The sequence below is a fragment of the Sorex araneus genome, chromosome X, assembly GCF_027595985.1.
Source record: "Sorex araneus isolate mSorAra2 chromosome X, mSorAra2.pri, whole genome shotgun sequence".
NCBI lineage: Eukaryota > Metazoa > Chordata > Mammalia > Eulipotyphla > Soricidae > Sorex > Sorex araneus.
The window spans coordinates 247,921,808-247,944,144 of record NC_073313.1 but is presented as its reverse complement, the minus strand read 5'-3'; the positions used below and the strand labels follow the sequence as shown (position 1 = coordinate 247,944,144).

Sequence of the window (22,337 nt, the reverse complement as noted above, 5' to 3'; positions counted from 1 at the left end):
AAGTCACTGAATTTGTCTGATTTTTAGTCTGTCCCTGTGGATCTCTAGCAATCACCATTTTTATTTGCACATTGCTCTTTTATCCCACAATCTCCTCATTGCCCAGAATTCTAGGATTTCTGAAGTCTGTAGCAGTTAGTATTCTTTCTCTAGAATAAGGATAGATTCCCTTGTTTTTCATTTTTTGTCACCCTTCTTCTCTTTCTGTAAATCTCAGAGGTGCATTTATTTGAAGTTAGGAGAACAGCTTTGGAGAAAGTGCCTTAGCAGGAAAAAATGGAAAATACTTTGACTTGCCTGCAGATGGTTGATTAAGGACTAGGAGGGCAAAGGGGTAGTAGCAGCATGAAATTTCTAAACAGAAGAGACTTTAGCAGCAACTTTCCTTTCCCAATACTTTCTTTGAAGTAAGAATATAAATACTCATCCCATAGGGTTGTTACAAGCACTGTCTGATGAGAGTCCTCTGTAATCAATAAAATTCCCCTTCTTGAGTCCGTCACTGGAGTCCAACTTGATGCTGAGTCGCCAATGTTCCATGCAGTAACTTCTTCTGATTTTTTCCCCAGGGATTACTGGTTATAGAATTACCACCATTCCTACAAATGACCAGGAGGGATATTCTTTGGAAGAAATGGTAGATGCAGATCAGAGTTACTGCACTTTTGAAAACCTGAGTCCTGGCTTGGAGTACAATGTCAGTGTTTACACTGTCAAGCATAACATGGAAAGTGTCCCTATATCTGATATCATCGTCCCAGGTAATGGAGAAATAAGCTGTTATGCTTAGAGTGGCAGTTTCAATGAGAGTGGGGATTAGCATCTTAATCCTCAGGTGAATGAGGTCTCCAGATATGTTTGGGGTTTAATTCTGTCCTCCTGACGACACTGTCCCAAATCGTGAAGTCAAAGCAACTGTTCGGACAAATGCTTGCTGTTAACACTGCTTTATTGTCTGTGCTTCACTGGGATGCTGTTTGTTGCGAAGGGTTTGTAACGGAGTGGCAACCATGGCATTAACTCTGTGCTGTCTGCTCACGTGGAAATATTACTAAAACAGTGTCAAGTGTCTGTATTCAATACTGACAGGCTCAAAGTAATATGGTAAATGCATCCCATTGGGACACTTGCATCTGATTTTATGGCCCGAGCCAATTTTTAAACGCAGTCCGTGAGACAGCCTTTGCCTCCTTATGTGAGCACTCAAATAGCACTTGGTTGGCATGTCCAGTTCTTGATATTGCAGTTTGAAATTAAAAAAAAAAAAAAACAGAAAACAAAACAAAACCCAGAACAGAGTGATAATACAGTGAATAGGGCACATATCTTACACATGATCAACCTTAATTTGATCCCTGGCATCCCATGTGCTTGCCAGAGCACTGCCAGATTTAATCCCTAAGTGCAGAGCTGGGACTAAGCCCTAAGCACCGCTGGGTATGGTCCAAAATCAAACAAACAAGAGAAACCATGGAAGCTCAGGCCATGCCTTTGGAATATTTCTTCCTGTGGTCCAAACATAACATGATAAAGACTGATACAGAGATAAGTTTGTTGTTTTTCCAAGATTACATTGCAGAATGAGTCATTGGGGAGGTGTGTTCTTCTCCTTTGCACTCTAGAAAAATGCTTTGACTGATGTAAGGCAAATAACTTGGTGGACTGAAGGAAATATTTGTCAGTGGCCTTGGTTTTAGGCTTGCCCTTGGCCTGAATGTGTTCTCACATGGCACATTAACAATACGCATTCACATTGTGGTGGTGGTGTAGCCGTAATGTCATGAGTTATTTTTTTACAAGGAAGAAAATAAAACTCATATACTGATTTTTAAATCTTTTTCATTCACACTTTATTTTTCGACTGAAAAAATTATGTATATGCATATATATGTATATCTATACATACACACCACACACACATGTGCATGCGCACACACACATACACACACACACACATACCACAGATATCTAGGTTCTAGAAATGGTTTTGATATCTTAAACAGACCTGTAAATTTTCGAAGCCTGTGACAATTTAGAGACATTTTTAAAATGCAAATAAAGAAAAGTCACTACAAGAATACTGTAACTTGTTTTACTCTCCCAACAAAGCAGATAATATCTGATACTTACAAAGTCTTTTCAGAGCATTTGGAACAGATTGCATATTACCATCATTGCTTTAACATTCCATCAATTTTACTTCTAAGTAACCTGATGTACACTGCTTTATTTTTCACTCTTTTTGTTGCCTCTGTTTTCTTTTTTGCCCTCCCCTTCCTCTGCTTTGTAACTCAATAGAGGTGCCCCAACTCACTGACTTAAGCTTTGTTGATATAACCGATTCAAGCATCGGCCTGAGGTGGACCCCGCTAAACTCTTCCACCATTATTGGGTACCGCATCACAGTAGTTGCAGCAGGAGAAGGGATCCCTATTTTTGAAGATTTTGTGGACTCCTCAGTAGGATACTACACAGTGACAGGGCTGGAGCCGGGCATTGACTATGACATCAGCGTTATCACTCTCATTAATGGCGGAGAGAGTGCCCCTACTACATTGACACAACAAACGGGTGAATTTTGAAAACTTCTGTGTTTGAGACATGGATAGTGTTGCATGCTGCCAGCAGTTACTGTGGTTAAAAATGGATGGTTCCAAGCAAGGTCCAGCAAGTTGCCCCATATTAAAAGATTGTGGATTTGGGGGTAAGGGGTTCATGAATCGAGGGTGTGTTACATTTAAATGTATTTAAATCCATGAGTGGATTTAAATACATTTTCACTTACACCACAGTTTAGAATAAGGTTGCAGAAATGCAGATATCTCATCTCTGCAATGCACCACGGCAAAGAGCAATCAAAGTTGTAGGTGTATTTTCAAACTATCTAACATGAATACCAGATTGTTTAATGTGATGTTCATTAATAAGTAGGAATATACATCAACCTCTTCCTTCTACTCTTTGATAGACATTATGATGTTCCTTCTCTATAGTCATCCAAAATCCCCTTTAAGTTTACAGTTGGAAGGAAGTTGTTTTGAAGGAAAAAAACAAAACTTTGGAACCTTTTAGGTTTTGTTGCCATAGCCCTATAAGGAAATCCATCTTTAACCATGGTCTGGGGATGAGCATGCAACATTATAAAGGTTCTCTGCCCTGCATGGTAAGAAACATGCCGAGAACCCATTTGCATGAACCTTTTTCACTTGTAAGTAGAATTCACGGAATGGAAGTGTAGCTATGCAAGTAACTCTAGTTATCTCACATCAAGGAGAGATGTAGGACCCTCTTGTCTTTTTGTCTGTGTGCATGTGTTTCTTTGGAGAGTTCTGCTATGTTTCTCTTTGCTGTGTGGCAATTTAAGCCTTTTCAGCCCGGGATGAAATAATCCTTGGGGGGCCGGGTGTGAGGGGGTATAGTGCATTTAAAATTAGTGTATTTGAAACTAGATTAAAATTATTCTATGAAATATATTGATGGCATACAGGCTAAGGGGATCTAACAAAACTGTATGTCGTGACTTTAACAGTAGTTCACTATGGTCTAGATTAGACTATCTGCATGATTATGACTCTTGTTTCCCTTATGCATGAATGACTGAGTTGTTGACATTTTTTTCAATCTTAACGTTGCATTAACATAGTCTTTCTTCTCCTCTGACACCAGCTATCCCCCCTCCCACTGACTTGAGATTCACCAATGTTCGTCCTGACACTATGCGTGTCACATGGGCCCCACCTTCATCCATTGATTTGACGAGCTTCCTCGTGCGCTACTCCCCTGTGAAAAATGAGGACGATGAGGCAGAGTTGACTATTTCTCCTTACGACAACGCCGTGGTCTTAACAAGTAAGCCAATGTATCTGTTCAAGAAGGTACTGAGCTAGGGCATAAGGAAAGAACCCTGCATCCTTGTGGAGGAGCATCTATGTTCAATTCAGCTATAACAGAACTGCAAACCACATACTGGCTATAACATGCAGCTTTGTAAAATTACATAGTGTCTGTATACTTACCAAAGGTGGTGGTGCTCTATCTCTCTTGCTGCATGTATTCAGTGGTTTCGGGCCGCTTCCCCCACCCCAGGGAGGCCGATGGCCAGAGGTAGGCAAAGGAAGGAATGAGGACCAGGCTGGTTGGTATCAATTGTAGTTTATTCCATTCTCTATTCCCCTTCTGCTTCTCTCTCTCGAGCCCCCTCCACTCTTACAGTCATAGTTTATATAGCAATCACACAGGGTGGTGATACAAAGGTGGGTTGAATATTAACAAATCAACAAAGAGAGGTAAGGCCTCTCCTCCAGGAGATTAACCCAAGGACAAAATCTCATCTAAGGAGATTACTCCAGATTACTAGGAGATCTGCTCAAGGGTGGGATCCCAGCGAGGGTGTGCCACTTTCTTCTTTCCTCAGCTAGTAATCCACTTAAATAATTGTAGTAAATCTACTTCTAATATTTCTAGCAATGTTACTCTGTATGAGCACAGTAAGAGATATATCAAACTTAAAGTTTGGTTCTTCTTAAGGACATCTTACTATATATTCTGGACTGTAGTCCTCAGGTCAGGTTAGTCTTTCTAACTCCAGTTACCTCTTTTGGGTCATGACAGAGTTTTTCCATGACAGGGTAGCTCACAGCTTGCCCTGGATCCATTCAGTCCCTCGTTCGGCCCCTGCTTTTGGGTTGCTAGGAACTAAGGGCAACTGAAGGCTTAAGTCTAGAAAGCAGATGTCTAGGAGTGAATATTATTCAGAGTCAATTAACTCCCAAGTTACAAAAGCATAATATTAACTGTCTTCCTGTGTCCATACAAAAAGGACATTGCTTTAAAATAAACTATGCAAAAGACGGAGGAAAGCAATATCTAATTTACAATACAAGTTCAATGTCCTAGAAGGATCTGATCTTATAAGTTAATAGAATCTGATTAGGGAAAAGGTGATTAACTGGTTGGGGAGGAGAGCACAGAGAAGAGTTTACAGAGGAATGGGAGTGACTCAGAAGTACTGTGGTAGGTGTAACTTGATAAGCCTAATTTCCCTGCAGCAAGGCTGAAAGGACAAACCAATGTTATCCTACCGTGTCTATTGTTATTTTAATGTTCTAGATATCTAGAGAGATATTTTTTCTTAGTGGAAGAATATCAGCAGCAAAGTCTGCAAACTTCAAACAAATTCAGCTCCCAAGTAATCACAAGAAAATAATGACTGTCAAGAGAAATTACATAACTAAATCTAAATGTTTAGAGAGAAAAAAAATCAATGGAAAATAGTGTCACCCTGTCTTTTCTTGTCTCATTTTTAAAAACTGTCACCAGCTAATCTATATAGCATTCGAAAACTTAGAAATGGTGACTGAGATCAGGGTGCTGCTTTGAAAAAAATGCTGGAAGTTTAATTTGTATTTCAGAAAGAATCTGTTATCATAAGATTTCTCTGAAACTTGAGGACTTAGAAAACAACTTACTTTAAAATCAACAGAGGTTTATGAAATCTTATCTTTCTAATTTCTACTCTTTGGAATAAGCAGCCTTTCTTAAAGAAAACAAATGCAAACTGCAACCTGCACGGAGTTTCTGGCAAATGGTGTCTCTCATCATTTTCACTGTCACAGCAAATAGAGAAAAAAAAAACCAGCAAGCACAGTTTCCACTTGGGGGAAAATTAGCTCATATTTGGGTTTATCACCAAAGAATGGCCTGAAAACATCCTCTCTTTCAAACAAATCTTAGAGAATCAAAAAACATCTGGGTCTGATCATAGTCTTGGTTTCTTGATTCGTAGCTGAGGTGAGAGCACCCTAATGTCTGCAGATAGCGGAAATATTACAGATTTTCGGGAGCACACTGGGGTCACTCTTGACAGCATCTCCCAACACACAAGTTCCTGCTTCAGGAGAAGAGACATGCACATGTTCATCATGTGTCCTAAAATCCTGTTCCAGATTCCACTTCCAGTGTTAGGTATCCATTTCCCCCCTGAGAAATCACTGCTATTTTGGTTCATAGATGCAACACCTGAAGTCTCCAGTGGTTTGGTAGAGCTCTCGGGGCCCAAGTATGAGAGAAACATGGGGCCCAAGTATCCAAATTTATTGCTTTTCCAAATCCCTGCAGGATTGCTGAAAGGGAGGTAGTGAGCGAGGGGGTGGTTCGTGTCTAGTGGGTAATAATTCAAGGTTATACAACTCCCTTGGTACTCTTGGTGACTCTCCAAATGGAAGATGTTACCTGGAAATGTATATTCAATTTTTGAAATATTCTATCCTTACTTTAATGTGTATAATTGATCATTTGCCCTGTAGAATATGTTACTTTTAAGTCTGAGGAGATGGCTCTGGAGGTCAGATGCTTGCCTTATATAAATCTCACCCCAGTTCGATTCCAGCACCACATATGGTTCCCTGAACACTACCAAGAGTTATCGCTGACCACGGAGCCAGGAATAACTCCTGAGCACCTCTAAAAAGAATATGATGCTTTTCTGGTAAAAATTACTGTTAAGTTTAGAGGTCCTGGCCTTGGTTCATTTCTATAGGACCTTGGTTCAGTATATTAAAGAAGACCATTTCTATTGTTTTCCTTTCTCATTTGCAAAACGGGGACCGCTGTAAACCAAGGTTTGGGAGGTGATGTGTATGTTCATTGTCTTGAGCATTAATAGTTTCATGGATGCATGAAGAGGTCAAGCCCATCATGAGGCACACTTGAAACATTTGCCATTCATTGTGTGGCAACAAAGCTACTTCACAAAAATAAAAATTGTAGATGACCTGGTAGAGTCATTGTTAGGAGCAAATGATAATCCGTGTTGCCACAGCCTAATGTGCCATCCAAGGGTCTTCTCTCTGTGGCTGCTAGAACTATTTCTGCACCGCAGTAGCTGAGACTCATCCACAGAGACTAACCTGAGAACAGCACTTGGGGAGCTACACAGCGCAAAGCTGATCCTTCCTTGTCAGCTACTTACGGTGCATCTCCAGGTAGCAAGCACTGAGTGGGCTATAGGTTTTAGATATTCTACAAGTGGAAAATAAGCTCGCACATGTTGTGAACTTTTCCAAATAAATTTTAAAATAAATCGAAACTTGCCTCTTCAGATCTCCTGCCTGGCACAGAATATTTAGTCAGCGTCTTCAGTGTTTATGAAAACCATGAGAGCACACCCCTCAAAGGAAAACAGAAAACAGGTGAGTCACGTTGACACTCTACCGGCCAAGTAGTGTTTGCTTACCAGTTCTCTTTATTCATTCATTGTTTGTAAACTCAAGTTTTAGATTTATCTTTGGGTCAAACAGGCTCTTACTGTGTATGAGGTTTTTGAAATGTCTATAGTTCTTGTTTCTCTCCTGCACCAACCAACATTTAAGTAATCAAGACAGTGCTTTGGAGAGTACATCTACATCTTGTGTGGGGATGGGGGTGGTGATGGTGTTCTGGTCATTGCCATTATGTTTTGAGCACTGACTTCAAAATAAAAGGCAGGTCTGAAGAGATAGTACAGTGGGGTTAGGTGTTTTAACTTGCACATGCCGACTGAGGTTCAATCACGGGCATCCTCTATGGTCTTCGGAGAACTATCAGGAGTCATTTCTAAGTGCAGAGCTAGTAGTAACCCCTGAGCATCATCTGGCTGTGATCCAAAACCAAAAAAAGAAAAAGAAAAATAGAAAAAAGGAAAAAGAAACCTTAACAATCACAGTGCCCTTCTGAATTAATTCTAAAATTAGTCCAAGTTGTTGTGTGTGTCTGCATTTCTCAACTGGGAGCCATCTCAACCTGGGCCTTCAGGATATTTCAAGGGGGTTACAGGTAAGAATTACATAAGAAGGAAGGAGGACATTGCAGCATGAGATTTGAGGGCAAACAGCAGGTTGGAGGCCACACACACACACACACACACACACACACACACACACAGAAGATTGGATGGGGGCTGTAGTCAGAAAAAGGTTCAGAAGTACAGGTCTAGATGTTAAAAACAATTGTCCTAAGTCATAACTAAAAAGCTAGTGCTCCTCTTTTTGCATGTGGGGAGCCTGGGTTTGATTCCTGACACCAGCTGTCCCTCAAGCACCACAGGGAATGACCTTTGAGCACCAAGTCAGGAGGAGCCTTCAACCACCACTGGGTGTAGCCCCCAAATAAATCTCTCCAAGAGAATGTCTCATAATCTCTTTTGGCTGGAGATGGTAATAAGCATTCCCATTGGGTGGTGCTCTCTCTAATGACTAAGCCAGCATGTTAGTATTGCCACAGTATTTTCCCTCCTTTACTAAGCCCATAAATTTATTTTTTTCTCTTAATGAGATATTGATTTTCTATAAAAAGGGAAGCTGAATTGAATTCTTTACTCTCATGTCCTTTCTTACAGATGAATGCTTCTATTAATTTTCCTTTTTAAAAAGTGCAATTTTGCTCAATTTGTTTATCATAGTCTGTCTGCTTGCTTCCCAAAGGAAGTTGTACCATCCCAGTTTGGTTTTGAGTATATTATTAAATTGGAACACATTGGTGTTATAATCAAAACCAAAATATGCTGGGAATCCCAGAGAGATTAAAATGATAGGAATTTGAGGTTCACTCTAAATTCTCGCTAATTCTTCTCCGCTACAGTAAAGTCTCAATTCTCAGGGGATTGCCAGCATTGTAATTTGCCCAGAATAGCTCTTATTTTAGCTTGAGAAAGATTTTTGTTTGGTATCATTGTCTTCCTGTTGCTATACCCATTTCCTCTGGAATGTAGAAAGTGGCTCTGGGAACCAAATACTTAAGTCAGGAGTGAGCAGATCTCCTCTTACTTTGAGAGATGTACTTGTCAGGAGAGAAACATTTAATACTTCAACACCAAAGCATTTGAAGACATCAGTTCCTAGAATATCTTAACACCCACTCTACTTATACGCAGGTCATTTGAATTACTTATCAAAACAAAAGAAAGGAAAGAAAAAGTACATTTGAGTTGGCCATTTCCAACTCGTTTCAGTTTACAATTTTGAAGTTTATGTGATGCAGAATAGTGCCTCCCAGCCTAAGGCTTACAGCAAGGCATTGTGTTCAGAAGAACGGAACTGCTAAATAGATGTGGAGTTCCCTTACATGCTTCCTCACTGCCTAAACCTGTGTTGTCTTCCCCCCGCCCCCCATCTCTTCCTCCCCTGGGTGGAAAAACCAGGTCTCGATTCTGCAAGCGGCATTGACTTTTCTGATATCACTGCCAACTCCTTCACTGTCCACTGGATTGCTCCTCGAGCCCCCATCACTGGCTTCATAATTCGTCATCATCCTGAGCACGGCACTGGAAAACCCCGAGAAGACCGAGTGCCCCCCTCTCGCAATTCCATCACCCTCACCAACCTCAATCCAGGCACAGAATACATAGTCAGCATCATTGCTCTTTATGGCAGTGAGCAAAGCTCCCCCTTGGTTGGTCAACAATCAACAGGTAACTTGTTTTTCTGGTCTGCAAAAAACTCAGGGGAAGTTCCTATGTGGGTGATACTCTATGAAGTTGTTGTGCTTTTGTCGCCTAAGAAGTAGCTCATATTATGGAGATACAGGGAAGGAATAGAGAAAAATACTCCCTGTTAGAATATTAAAAATCAGATAATTTCAATCTTCCAAATCCAAAAATTCATAAGTCAAGGGAGTATAAGCTATAAAATGGTGATTATATAGTTAATAAGACTGTGTTACATATTTGTAAGTTGCTAAAAGAATAAACTTTAATAACCTTGTGACAAGGAAAAAATATTTTCATAGCTGTGTATGTGTCCAGATTAATTGCACTATACTGAGTGTAGCAGTCATTTTGCATTATATGCAAATAGCAAATTATGATGTCATGTGCTGGAAACTAATACAGAGTTATAATACCACAAGTAAATTAGACCTCAGTAAAAAATGTTTGCAGTGCTTAGGAGGGAGGGAGGAGCTATTGGAATTTAAAAAATTCTCAAATTACACTGAAGAAATAATGGTTGAAGGATGAGATTTTTTAAGAGTATATGGGGGTCAGAGAAATAGGACAGAGATAAAGGTTTGTCTTGTATGCAGCAGACTCTGATTTGATCCCTGGTGCGACATACACCCCCCCAAGTACTGCTAGGTGTGATCCCTGGGGAAAGAGCCAGGGATAGGCCTTAAGCACAATAGGTATAGTCCAGAAACAAAACCAAAATGGGAGCATATTAAAAAAAGATGATCTCTGTACTCCAAGAAGGTTTTCATCTGATCTAGGTATTTATGTATTTTTAATCGCTAAATGCTGTTGAATTTTTTAAATTTATTTTTATAAAATGGTTCTTGGTTTATGACACTGAAATTCCAACACCTATCTCACCACCATTGTACCTTCCCACCACCATTCTTCCCGATTTTCTATTTCCTTAGAAGAAAGTGTGTGAATATTGTATCTCACCATGGAGCCATTAAGCCCTCTTGGGAGAGATTACTAACATGTTCTTACAGGTTAAGCTCTGTGTGTTTATATTTTCTTAAGCCTTGCACCTTCTACTTTAATCCCATCCAATGTGGTGTACTACTCCTGATTTATCAGTGATGCAGGGATGTTGCACGGCCTCATTTGTAGCTGCACACTCCAGGAATTCAAAAGTTTTGGATGGGGTGATATAGCTGGAGTTACAGTTTTAACTGAACAGTGACTTTGGGTGGGTGCCCTGGATGACAGAGCCTAGCGCAGGGTCCAGAATCATCTCTGCAATATGTTGATCTCTTTTGAGGTTCAAAATATTTTTTTAAAAGTACTATTTTAAAGTTTAATTATAATACAGTTATTTGGGAGATGAAAAGATAGTGTAGTGGGCAGGGAGTTGCTTTGCCTCTTGCCAACCTGGGTTCAATCTCCGGCATCCCATACAATCTGCCAGGAGGGATCCCTGAGTGCAAATCCAGGAGTAAGCCCTGAGCACTTCCGGGTGTGGAACCAAAACTAAAAAACCAACAACAATCAAAAACTAACAGAACAAAGCAAGACACCATGATTTGAATGTAATGACATTCTTCTGAGGAAACAGATGCTAAAATATTTAGAGGCAAGCTATGTCTTACTATCAATACTTGGATCTCAGATGAACAAATTCAAAGACACAGAAAAACAACAGACAGGGGTCAGGGTGACCAAGGCAGTTAGTTAGCAAGTACTTCAGAGAAGAGAACATGAGTGTTCAAGTGTGTTATTATATGAGTTTTCTGTAGCTCTCAATTTTTTTTAATTAAATGTTAAAGAGAAAAAGTCCTTCAATATCGTTGAATCAGTTTATCCCCATTAAATTATTTCCTGCCAGAGAGACAATAGTCCAAAAACCTAAATTAATAAGTACCTAAACATTGTCTCCTTCACCCCTTTCTTTAAATTGTTTCTAATTGCAATTACTGCTGATCACTTGTAGTTATTTCCATTGTTATGTGATGAAAAATGAGTCATGTGTGAACCTGAGGGTCAGTTGAAAGTTACAAATGTGACCACTTTTCCCCTTGTCATATTTAGTTTCTGATGTTCCAAGTGACCTGGAAGTTATTGCCGCCACCCCCACCAGCCTGCTGATCAGTTGGGATGCACCGCCTGTCACTGTGAGATACTACAGGATCACTTATGGAGAAAAAGGTGTGCCCCCAAAACACTCATTTCCGCTCTGGTTCGGGTAGATTCCTTCGAGGGTAGCCTTAGTGTAAACCCAGAATTATAGACAGTGAGAAGGCCACTTAGTGGAACTTTTCCAAGGACATCCAGAAAATATGGATGCTATAATTAATGGCAAAACAAGGATTAGTTATTTGTATAATAGATAAGGAATTCTAGAGCTGTAAGGGAGAAAAGGTCTTTAATTCACAAATATATTATCAGTGGTGAAAGAGAAGTGATATGTTCTTATTTTCTTCTTTTTACTTTTTGGTATTTTCATCATCATTTTTACCGTGAGTATATGCCATTAAAATTTGTGTGAAAGGGGGGCTGGAGCAATAGCACCACAGGTAGGGCATTTGCCTTGCATGCGGCCGACCGGGGTTTGAATCCCAGCATCCCATATGGTCCCCTGAGCACCGCCAGGAGTAATTCCTGAGTGTATGAGCCAGGAGTGACCGCTGTGCATCGACGGGTGTGACCCAAAAAGCAAAAAAAAAAAAAAAAAGAAAAAATTGTGTGAAAGGGAGAGTATGTAAACCTTGGTTTAGGATTTACCTTCTTCTCCTTTCTAATTTTGTCTGACGCTGATGTTTTAAAACTGAAGTGTTAAAATAGTATCAGTGGTAAATTTCTCTTGGGTTTTTACACACTAATCAAGGTTTACTCCATGTGTAAATAAATACACTACACGTGTCTGCTCAGGCCCCTTTAATTGTTCTGTTGAATGTCACTTTGATGCTACTCGCAATGCATTCATTCGTTTAGATTTCTCTCAGTCCTTCACACTGGATTAATCTGTTTTCAAACAGATGGAAGTAACCCTGTTCAGGAGTTCACTGTGCCTGGGACCAAGAATACAGCGACCATCAGCGACCTTAAACCTGGAGTGGACTATACCATCACTGTTTACGCTGTCACTGGCCGCGGTGACAGCCCCGCCAGCAGCAAGCCAGTTAATATACATTACAGAACAGGTACCAAGTTCCACTGTGGGGTGACATAGGTGTATTTCCTCAGAATTCACAATGCCTTCCCAAGGTATTTTGCTCATTGTGGAATTGATGTTCTTTTTCAAATAGAGTGAAGTGATTTTACTGGCACTGCCGCTAACTGGGTATTTAACCAAATACACAAGGATACAACTCTGAGGACAGGGATTTTTTTCCCCCCTGTTTGGTTAATTGCATTTCATTTGACTATGATAGAAATCGACTTAAAGGATACTCAGTAAGTTTTTGTTATCTGAATGACTGAATGAGCTGATAACGGAAGACGACAGAATACACTTGGAATCTCACTTGTTCATAGAGCAGCCTTCTTAAAAAATAGCTCATTCTCTCTAGGTGTGGGCCTCCCTCCTCAAAACTGTCCTGAAGTTCTGCAAAAGAAACTTTTAGAGAGGTGACTAGCCCTGAGAGATCATTTAATAGGAATCAGAATTGAAGACAAGGAGGTATCCAATGTGGACCTCCTGGACTAGGGCTTTATTGGGTTCTCCTTATTTTTTTATTTGTAGAAATTGACAAACCATCTAAGATGCAAGTGGTTGATGTTCAGGACTCCAGAATTACTATCAAATGGTTACCTTCAAGTTCCCCTGGGACAAAATACAGAGTGACCGTTGTGCCCAAAAATGGCTCAGGACCTACAAAAACTGTAAACACAGGTCCAGGTAAGATATCCTGCACATACATTGGGATAAATACGGTAGGACTAAGCGATATGCTTTTTCACAGAAGTGCCCACCTTGCTGTGAAGACCATACATTTTATGTCAGATGTTAGGTTAATTTGTGAGTTTAGGGTCAAGGTTAGTATTAGCTTCCCCTGCACAGTAGAATGTTTAGGATAAAGGTCTTTCTGATTTTTATATGCATGGTTCTCTTTGGTGGTGTAGACATAATAAATTATGGGATCCATTTTAGTGCTTTTGTTTATCATGTAGCCCCACACAAACACTTAAAATTCTTTTGCATTTGTTTTTATATTGAATAGTTGTAGCTTAAGATCCTAAGATAGTGTTGTGACGTAACTTTTCATATTTTTTTCAGAGCAGTCTCATCCATTGTAAGAAGCATCATATTCAATTTTAGACTATTCTTTTTTGTGACTTTACTTCAGCATAGTAGTTTGTTTGAGTAATGAACTTATTTGTCCAAGGAAAAGCCCTTGTCCGACTCCTCCATATTTTTGTGAAAATTTTTCAAATAAGAACTCCCGTCACCATTTGTTACAAAGCTCTCACGGTTGCTTGGCTGACATAAATGCTACATTTGCTTTTCATGCCTTTTACAGATGAAACAGAAATTACTATTGATGGCTTGCAGCCTGCCGTCGAATATGTGATTAATGTGTACGCACACAGTGAAAATGGAGAGAGCCAGCCCCTGGTTGAGACCGCAATAACTAGTAAGTAACAAATGCCTCTTTTCTAATTTCAAAGTGAAGTTATATTCTTAAGTATCTGGTTGCCCTCTGTATGCCTTTTACCATTATACATAATGAAAATCAACTTTGTTTATATGCATCTTGAGCTGAGCCCTGTGTACATTTATTTTCCTTCTTGGTCCCCAACAGTGAATACTTAGGGTAAGAAGTTGCAGAGTAATGTAGTTAATTGCTGTGCTTAGAATATCTCTTGCTCAAATGACCTCAGCAAAATCTTATTTGCCTATAGCAAATCTACAAAATATTTGGCTCGGACCTTCTTTTCTATGACAGGATGGTAAAGTTGATCAAGTGTGTCTTATGAAGCTACTGTGTTTGGAGCATTTGGAAGACTATGTCTGGGCTATATATCTAAGAGAAAGGCAAAAAAATAGGAGTTAAAGATTATAGTAGTTTGTGAACTAACATTGAAGATCAACTTTACCACTTCCAAGGTATAGAAAATGCAGGTCTATGAGACTAACTTCACATTGCAAAAGCAAATCTTGGTAGAATGAACATAAATGAACATAAAAAAAAAATGAACATAAATAAATCCTCCTTGTGAGGACATTTTGCGGGGGTTCTCCACCTCTTCCGCACACCTATGTTCCAATAAATAAAGCGACAATAAATACTTGCAAAACCCTCCGAGAAATGGAAACAAGGGTCTCAGTGATTCTCCATGTAATAGTGAGTTCATTGGGATTTAATTTCCCAAAGAAAATGGTATCTGCAGACTGCTTTGCATCTTATAAAAATTGCTTATTTCACAACTTGCTTTTCGCGTAACCTCTTACCATTAATTTGCCTAACAGAAATTGATCGCCCCAAAGGACTGACATTCACTGATGTGGATGTCGATTCCATCAAAATTGCTTGGGAAAGCCCACAGGGGCAAGTTTCCAGGTACAGGGTGACCTACTCGAGCCCTGAGGATGGAATCCATGAGCTAAGCCCTGCACCTGATGGTGAAGAAGACACTGCAGAGCTGCGAGGCCTCAGACCGGGTTCTGAGTACACAATCAGTGTGGTTGCCTTGCACGATGATATGGAGAGCCAGCCCCTGATTGGAACCCAGTCCACAGGTATATCGTTGATTGAACCACCAGGCACCCCAGCGAGCAGCAGCATTGTACCCTACTGAATGAGATCTCCTTTATCTGACTGTCGATTCCTGTTGCCAGGGGTTCAAAACAGGAAAAGGAAAACAGAATTTCTCTGAACAAGCTCCCTCTTTAAGAAGAAAAAGTTAAGGACCTCTAGGGCTTAGGCGATGTTCGGATAAAGTCTAATCAAAGATTTTGAAATAGCTTGGCTTATCAACAGACCAGGAAGGGAGATATTGGGAGATAATACTGAAATCAGGGATTCTTTCCTTTTTTTTTTTTTTTGGCTTTTTGGGTCACACCCAGCAATGCTCAGGGGTTACCCCTGGCTCTGCACTCAGGAATTACTCCTGGCGGTGCTCGGGGGACCATATGGGATGCTGGGAATCGAACCTGGGTCGGCTGCGTGCAAGGCAAACGCCCTACCCGCTGTGCTATCACTCCAGCCCCCAAATCAGGAATTATTTTTTAAGCTATAATTTTGTGTGGTCCTGCTTCCTGTGTAGAAAAGAAAGGAGTTTAGCATCCTGGAGCTTACTCTCAAAAAAAAAAAAAAAAAGAAAAGAAAAGAGAGCCCAAACTGGGTCCTTTTTTAACAGCATGATTCTGAAAACATGTGGGTTAGAGCTCTTTTCTCTAGATGTGTATCAAGTGCTGGGTGTGTAATTTGCTTAAAGGGCTGCAAATCAGACACACAGGAAACAGTTGACAGGACAAATGCTTTCCACAAGGCTCTAGCCTCTTGTGCTTCGTGTGTGAAGTGGAGTGGAATGCTAAAGATGTGTCCTCGTGACCGCGTAACCCCCGGAGGTGACAATCTGTATTATTGCTCTTTGCTTCTCTGTCCTGCTTCTGTTGTGAGCCAATTTTCTTCTTCTGCTGCACCACAGAGAATTCTTCAAATTTAGCAGTGATATCTGCCATGGGGTCCGAATAAAGAGAATGTGAAACATAACTCGACTTTGAGGGGATGGCAGCCTCTGTGAAACGGTTTTCCGTACCGAGTTAATTTATACAGGTGGAGGGCTGTGACTCATCTCTTTACACAAATGGAAAATCAATCCGAATGGCCAATAAGCCAAAGCGAGGGTTTTTAAAGGAAAAATAAACCACCACCACCACCAACAAAACCCTGCTTTCCAGAACCTGAAGTCTCAGAGTTCTGGCCATTGGCCCAAGTATTTCCAATGATTCTAAGCCTTTGGTGAAGCCAGATCGCCCACCCCATCACAACCCCTTCCCCCTCCCCACTGCCAGAAAAAAATTCCTTCATGTTGCATCCCTGGCTGTGCTTTCTTGTACTGTATCTTTGCACAGCCAGGAACCCACCTAACCAAACAAAACCAATCTATTCTAGTCCTTGGAATTCACCGTGTCGCCCATTCCCCCACTCTGACAAGATAACTTCTAATCAATGACCATCCCAACAGCTATTCCTGCACCAACCAACCTGAGGTTCTCTCAGGTTACACCCACCAGCCTGACTGCCCAGTGGAGCCCGCCTGACATTAAACTTACTGGATATCGCGTGCTAGTGACCCCCAAGGAGAAGACTGGACCAATGAAAGAAATCAACCTTGCTCCTCAGAGCTCCTCAGTGATCATACCCGGACTCATGGTAAGAAGTGATCTTCTTTCACTGGATTAAAGGTTGTATCCCAAGCAGTTTCCCAATGTGGTGGGAATGGAATGCATGATAAGCCCAACTGGGTTCTTTGCTCTGCCATCAATGACTTCTACTGGGATTTAAGATCTAGCAGAATTCCTTTATGTTGACCTAAGCTTTGCTAGACTCTCTGGGACAGAATTTTATAAAACGCTTTGGATTCTGCATAGCTCTTTGAATGTATTCTGTTTATTTAAATAAGTTGTGATGTGTGTTGGGTACAACAATTTCTGTGCTCCAGGGCTGAATGCTTGAATCCACTTGAGTTACGTAAGCTCTTGCCAGGATCTATTCTTGTTTGTAATAGCCCACCATGCCCCAGCCTTCATTTAAATATGAGAGGTGAATGCAGAAAACAGCTGGGTACCAGCTGATGTGACGTCGTAGGCTTACCTGGACTTAATCCCAAGATCATTTTTTAAAAATCCGCTTGATTTAAATGTTAACCAACTGCTGTGTAAGGATGAGATTAGTCCAGGGTTTTACAAGTCTGTCTGTCTGTCTCCCTCTCCCCCTCTCCCACCCCTCTCTCTTTCATAACCACTATGTGTTTCTAAAGCTCAATTCCCGGGCTCCAGAAGATTACATGCTAAAGCATCCTTGTTTTCTAGGTGGGGACCAAATATGAAGTGAGTGTTTATGCTCTTAAGGACACTTTGACAAGCAGGCCAGTTCAGGGAGTTGTCACTACTCTAGAGAGTAAGTATTCTAATGTTTGAGTATTAACACAAACTACAGAGAAACCATGCTAAAGGGACAGTTAGTGATTTTCTAGATCACCAAGTTAACAAGAGAATAGTTCCCCATTTAGAAATGGATTGACTTGCTCAATTGTTGAAATTGGACCACGACCACCTTTTATCTTCCTCCAGAAAATGGTGTACAAGCACTTAAAATAGAATCACATCATAATGTGATAATGTTATGTACTAACATCAGCAAGTAGTTTGTGCTCTGCTTACTAGTATCTGTTTTCTAGAGTTAAGTTTGGGAAGGACGTGGTTCTATGCTAACAGTGTATGTTAACAGTGCAATAAGTACTGGACACAATTGGGCCTGACTCTAGCCTTCTTTCCTGTTAACAACTAATAGTTTTGGTTTTTTTTTCAGAACTTACATAACTTCCATCACTTAAAATAGCACCTTCTATAAAACAACATTGCGTTTTTTGAGAGGAGTTCTGATCCACTCAAAAGTAACACAGTGCTAGCATTATATTTGTATTATTGCTGATTGGCTGTGTTTTAACCTCTGTCCTTGTATTTTAAATTAATTAATTTATTATTGAGGCATTTGTAGACACTAATAAGTCAGATTTGAGAACCACTGGTAGTAGCTGTAAAGCTTTTCAGATCTCCAAAAGGAAAAGTCTAGAGGTGAGCATTTTTTTCTACTTCCTGCTACTATAAACCTTTCTCTCTGGCCACCGTAGCAAACATTACTAGTCATGTGCAGAAATAAATGCAGTTGGCGTAACATAAAGTCATATTGTTAGAGTATCCAAACTTACGAGTGAGCCGGCTGTCACTAACCTCCTGCTGTGATCCCGTGCAGATGTCAGCCCTCCCAGAAGGGCCCGTGTGACCGACGCCACCGAGACCACCATCACCATTAGCTGGAGAACCAAGACTGAGACCATCACTGGCTTCCATGTGGAAGTTGTCCCAACAAACGGCCAGGCTCCAATTCAGAGAACCATCAATCCGGATGTCAGAAGTTACACCATCACAGGTCAGGAAACTTTTACCCTAATCACATTTGACAAACGTTACTTGCAGTGGAAATTCACTCTTTAGTTCTTTTACCACATTGTATAGTTCCATTTACTTTCACTGTCTTGTGATCGCTTCACTCTCTGATTTTTTTTTATCTTGCGGCTTTAAAGTCAGAGTCAGCAGTGCTTATTGGCTACTCCCAGCAGAGTGCACAGTACACTCCTAATGGTGCTCAGAGGGTTGTGACATGCTAAGGATCCAACCCAAGAGTCCAAAGCATGTGTGGCACACCATTGGACTATCTCTCAGCTAGCTATAGTTCATAGAAGTTTATTTTCAGGCTGAAGAGATAGCTTAATGGGCTGGAGCACATGCTTTGCATGCAGGATGCCTGGGGTCAGTCCCTGATACTGGACACTGAATAGACCCATGAGTACCTCCGGGGATGATCCCCAAGCTCTGAGCCAGGTTTGTCCCCAGAATAAAACAAAGCAAGAACTTCACACCACGCTCCAAAATTTGTGTCTGTGAATGTCTGATTTCTTATGTCTGCAAAGGAAATGACCCAAAACTTGTTCCATTCATCAAGTTTGATCTTGCGATGGGCCCTTTCTTGTGTGTGTGTGTGGGGGGGGGAATAACACTATACATTTTTTTTCTGGTTCTGTTTTGTTTATTCTTTGAAATTTCAATTTTTAAATTGAAACCGTGAAATACACAGTTACAAGATTTTTCATGATTGGGTTTCAGTCATATAGTGTTCCAACACCTGTCCCTTCACCAGTGTACATTTCCCACTACCAATGTCCCCAGTTCCCCACCCCACCCCACCCCACCTCTCCACCTCTATGGCAGACATAGAGTCGTTCCCCTCTCTCTCTCTCTCCCTCCCTCTCTCTCTCTCTCTCTCTCTCTCTCTGTTTAAAAGCAATAGAAATTAGCTGATGTTGAGGATTCTGACATAGTAAAGCACAATTAAGTTTGCAAAAGTCAAAGCCATTCCTGCATAAATATCAAAGGTAGAGTCAGAGAATCCTCAATGCCTAGACCAACTCAGGTCCTTTTGAGATGTAACATTCTTATTCCACTTCCCAGCCAGTGAACCTATACTCATGCTAAGTATATGGAAAGCTAAGGAAAACATATTCTGGACATGGCATCAGCCTCTTACTTGGGTAGCATCTCACAGACCATTTCATATTTTCAATTTTATTTTTGCCACTGACTGGTATGTGTCAGTGATTTTTCTTTTGCATTAGCAGCCAGTAGAATGCTCTGACTTATTGTTCAGCTCTGAACTACTTCTTGGCCTACATAAACGCGGAGTTGTAGAAGAAGCCCCATCACTGCAGATGAGCATGGACATTGTGCCAATTTACTCAAAAGCAAATGACAATCATCTCTTCTTCCTTGCTAGGTTTGCAGCCTGGCACCGACTACAAGATCTACCTGTACACCGTGAATGAGAACTCCCGGAGCTCCCCTGTGGTCTTTGACGCCTCCACTGGTAACTACACTCTGTTCTGAGAGATGCCACCGACTTGTATGTCATCGTCATGTGGGCATCTGAGAACATTGAGGACCCCAGTGCTTTGCTGTTCTGCATCATACTGCATCTTTTGCAGATCCTCTACAATCTAAGGTTTAGGCACAGCCAGTGGGCATCATTTTCTTAGACTTAACTCTGTTTCCTTTTTAGCCATTGATGCCCCATCCAATTTGCGTTTCCTGACCACCACACCCAACTCCCTGCTGCTGTCTTGGCAGCCACCGGAGGCCAGGATCACTGGCTACATCATCAAGTACGAGAAGCCTGGCTCGACCCCCAGAGAAGTGTTCCCTCGGCCCCGGCCTGGAGTTACAGAGGCGACTATTACTGGTATCACTGCTTCTAAGCTGCCCTCCTCCCCAGAACTCCTGAGGAGACGCAAAGTGCTTAGTAGACCCTTTACTATCTTTCTATCTTTGATCTCACACCATGAGAATAAAAAAAAGCTTTCTCTGAAAGCATTCTTAGGATAGGAGCTAGGTTGAGCTATAGCACTCTATATTCTCAAAAGCATGGTGGGTGATAGTATAATAGTTTTATTGCTGTTACAATGGCCAAACTAGAATCTTTTTTTCATTTGCCGTTGGTCAGAGATACTGTCCTTGAAAATGGTATATGTATATGTATATTTAGCTGGTGTGCTCTTGCGGGCTGCCTTGGTGGCCAGCTGCTTGTGGGGCACCTTCCCACCTGTTGACTTGTGCACCATCTGCTTAGTACAAGCCCTCTCGTTCCTAACTCAACTGGAGATTCCTGAAGGGTTAGGGTAATGAGACCCATTTGTGCTACTGTTGTTGGCATATTTAGTATGTCATGGGTAGCTTGCCAGGCTCTGCCATGCGGGCATGTATATATATACCTATATATCATCATCATCATCATCATCATCCCTTTGATCGTCGAATTTCTCAAGCAGTCTCAGTAACGTCTCCATTCGTCCTAGCTCTGAGATTTCAGAAGCCTCTCTTTACTTCTCCTTCCAAAGGACACCACATTGGAAGCTCTTTCAGGGTCAGGGGAATGAGACCCAACATTGTCACTGTTTTTGGCATATTAATGCACCATGGGGAATTTACGAGGCTCTCCCATGTGGGCAGGAAACTCTCGGTAGCTTGCCAGGTTCTCTCAGAGGGAGAACTAGGCTATAAGATGTCACGTGGCTGCAAAGCGGCTGCGTGCTTCCAGGAGCTTGGTTTTAAGTCTCTGGATATTGGCCGTTGGTGGGATTACAGGGCACCGGGGGCAGTCCCTGGCTGTGGCCACCTAGCTACTGGAAAATGGGAAATCTGGGTGGAAGAGGCCCAGTCCCGATCCGAGCAGGCTTGGAGGTCTCAGCCCCAGGTCCCACACACCTGGGTTCCTCTGCCAGTACCTTCATGCGTGAGGCTCATCCAAATGTGTGGAGAGGGGCCTTGAGCATGGCTGTGGCTAGGCTCCAGAGGTCTTCAGCCATGAGAGCTCTGCTCAGGGTGGGGAGGGAAGCTGTAGCTCACCCCCTCCTGAGGGGCCTCAGGGAAGATAGCCAGGTGCTTGGGACAAGAGACTCTCTGCATCGCTCTATTCCAGGAGCATGGTTTTAAATCTCTGGATGTATATCTGGCTGTGTACAATGCTGAATGCTCATGGAGGCTAGCGAGATAGTACAGGGGTTAGGGTGCCTGCCTTTTGGGGTGACCCTCACAACACTGCATGCGTCTTCACACCCTGCCATTCAAACATTCAATCAGCTTGACCAAGAGTTGCCCCTTGTGTCCACTAGGGAGCCACACCCCTCCAAATAAAACCCAAAGAATACTTAGGATGTTAGCCTATTGGTGCTTCCAAAAATGTAAAATTTGGTAGTGTGATTCTTCTTTTGCTAAATGGCCATCATCTGTTTCCTATGTGGGTATTTGTGGAAGAATAGTGAAGTCACTTTCACCTCTCAAGACCTTCCTTTTCAGTGGCCAGCAGAGAGACGATGCTTGCTTCCTGTTAGTATCTGCTGAGATCAGCTCCATTTGACTAGCTGAGCCCTCAGCTCTAACGTGGTGATGCTCTGTGCTCTCTCCAGGTCTGGAACCAGGAACAGAGTACATAATTCAGGTGATAGCCCTCAGGAACAACCAGAAGAGTGAGCCTCTGATTGGGAGGAAGAGGACAGGTAAGAATGTCTTTGGGTCCCAGAGACACAGAGTTTCTCCATGTTTTGATCCATTTTTCATGAAACCTTTTATTTCTAACAG

The 22,337-nt window shown here is 41.5% G+C and overlaps 1 protein-coding gene across 9 annotated transcripts in view; it reads left to right on the top strand.

Annotated features, from left to right (window-relative positions):
* Positions 1-22,337, top strand: part of FN1 (fibronectin 1) — an 86,243-nt gene that overhangs the window by 49,137 nt on the left and 14,769 nt on the right. For 3 of the 9 annotated variants that reach the window (XM_004601433.2, XM_055120952.1, XM_055120951.1), the window contains exons 24-39: positions 570-761; positions 2,299-2,571; positions 3,667-3,849; positions 7,101-7,190; positions 9,176-9,445; positions 11,510-11,626; positions 12,457-12,621; positions 13,164-13,319; positions 13,942-14,055; positions 14,892-15,161; positions 16,613-16,800; positions 17,460-17,547; positions 18,403-18,579; positions 19,981-20,070; positions 20,263-20,442; positions 22,166-22,255. In XM_004601433.2, coding sequence (XP_004601490.2) covers positions 570-761; positions 2,299-2,571; positions 3,667-3,849; positions 7,101-7,190; positions 9,176-9,445; positions 11,510-11,626; positions 12,457-12,621; positions 13,164-13,319; positions 13,942-14,055; positions 14,892-15,161; positions 16,613-16,800; positions 17,460-17,547; positions 18,403-18,579; positions 19,981-20,070; positions 20,263-20,442; positions 22,166-22,255 — 2,643 coding nt within the window. The remainder of the gene's footprint in view (positions 1-569; positions 762-2,298; positions 2,572-3,666; positions 3,850-7,100; positions 7,191-9,175; positions 9,446-11,509; positions 11,627-12,456; positions 12,622-13,163; positions 13,320-13,941; positions 14,056-14,891; positions 15,162-16,612; positions 16,801-17,459; positions 17,548-18,402; positions 18,580-19,980; positions 20,071-20,262; positions 20,443-22,165; positions 22,256-22,337) is intronic. The other 6 variants (XM_055120957.1, XM_055120954.1, XM_055120956.1 and 3 more) reach the window with 3 other exon arrangements.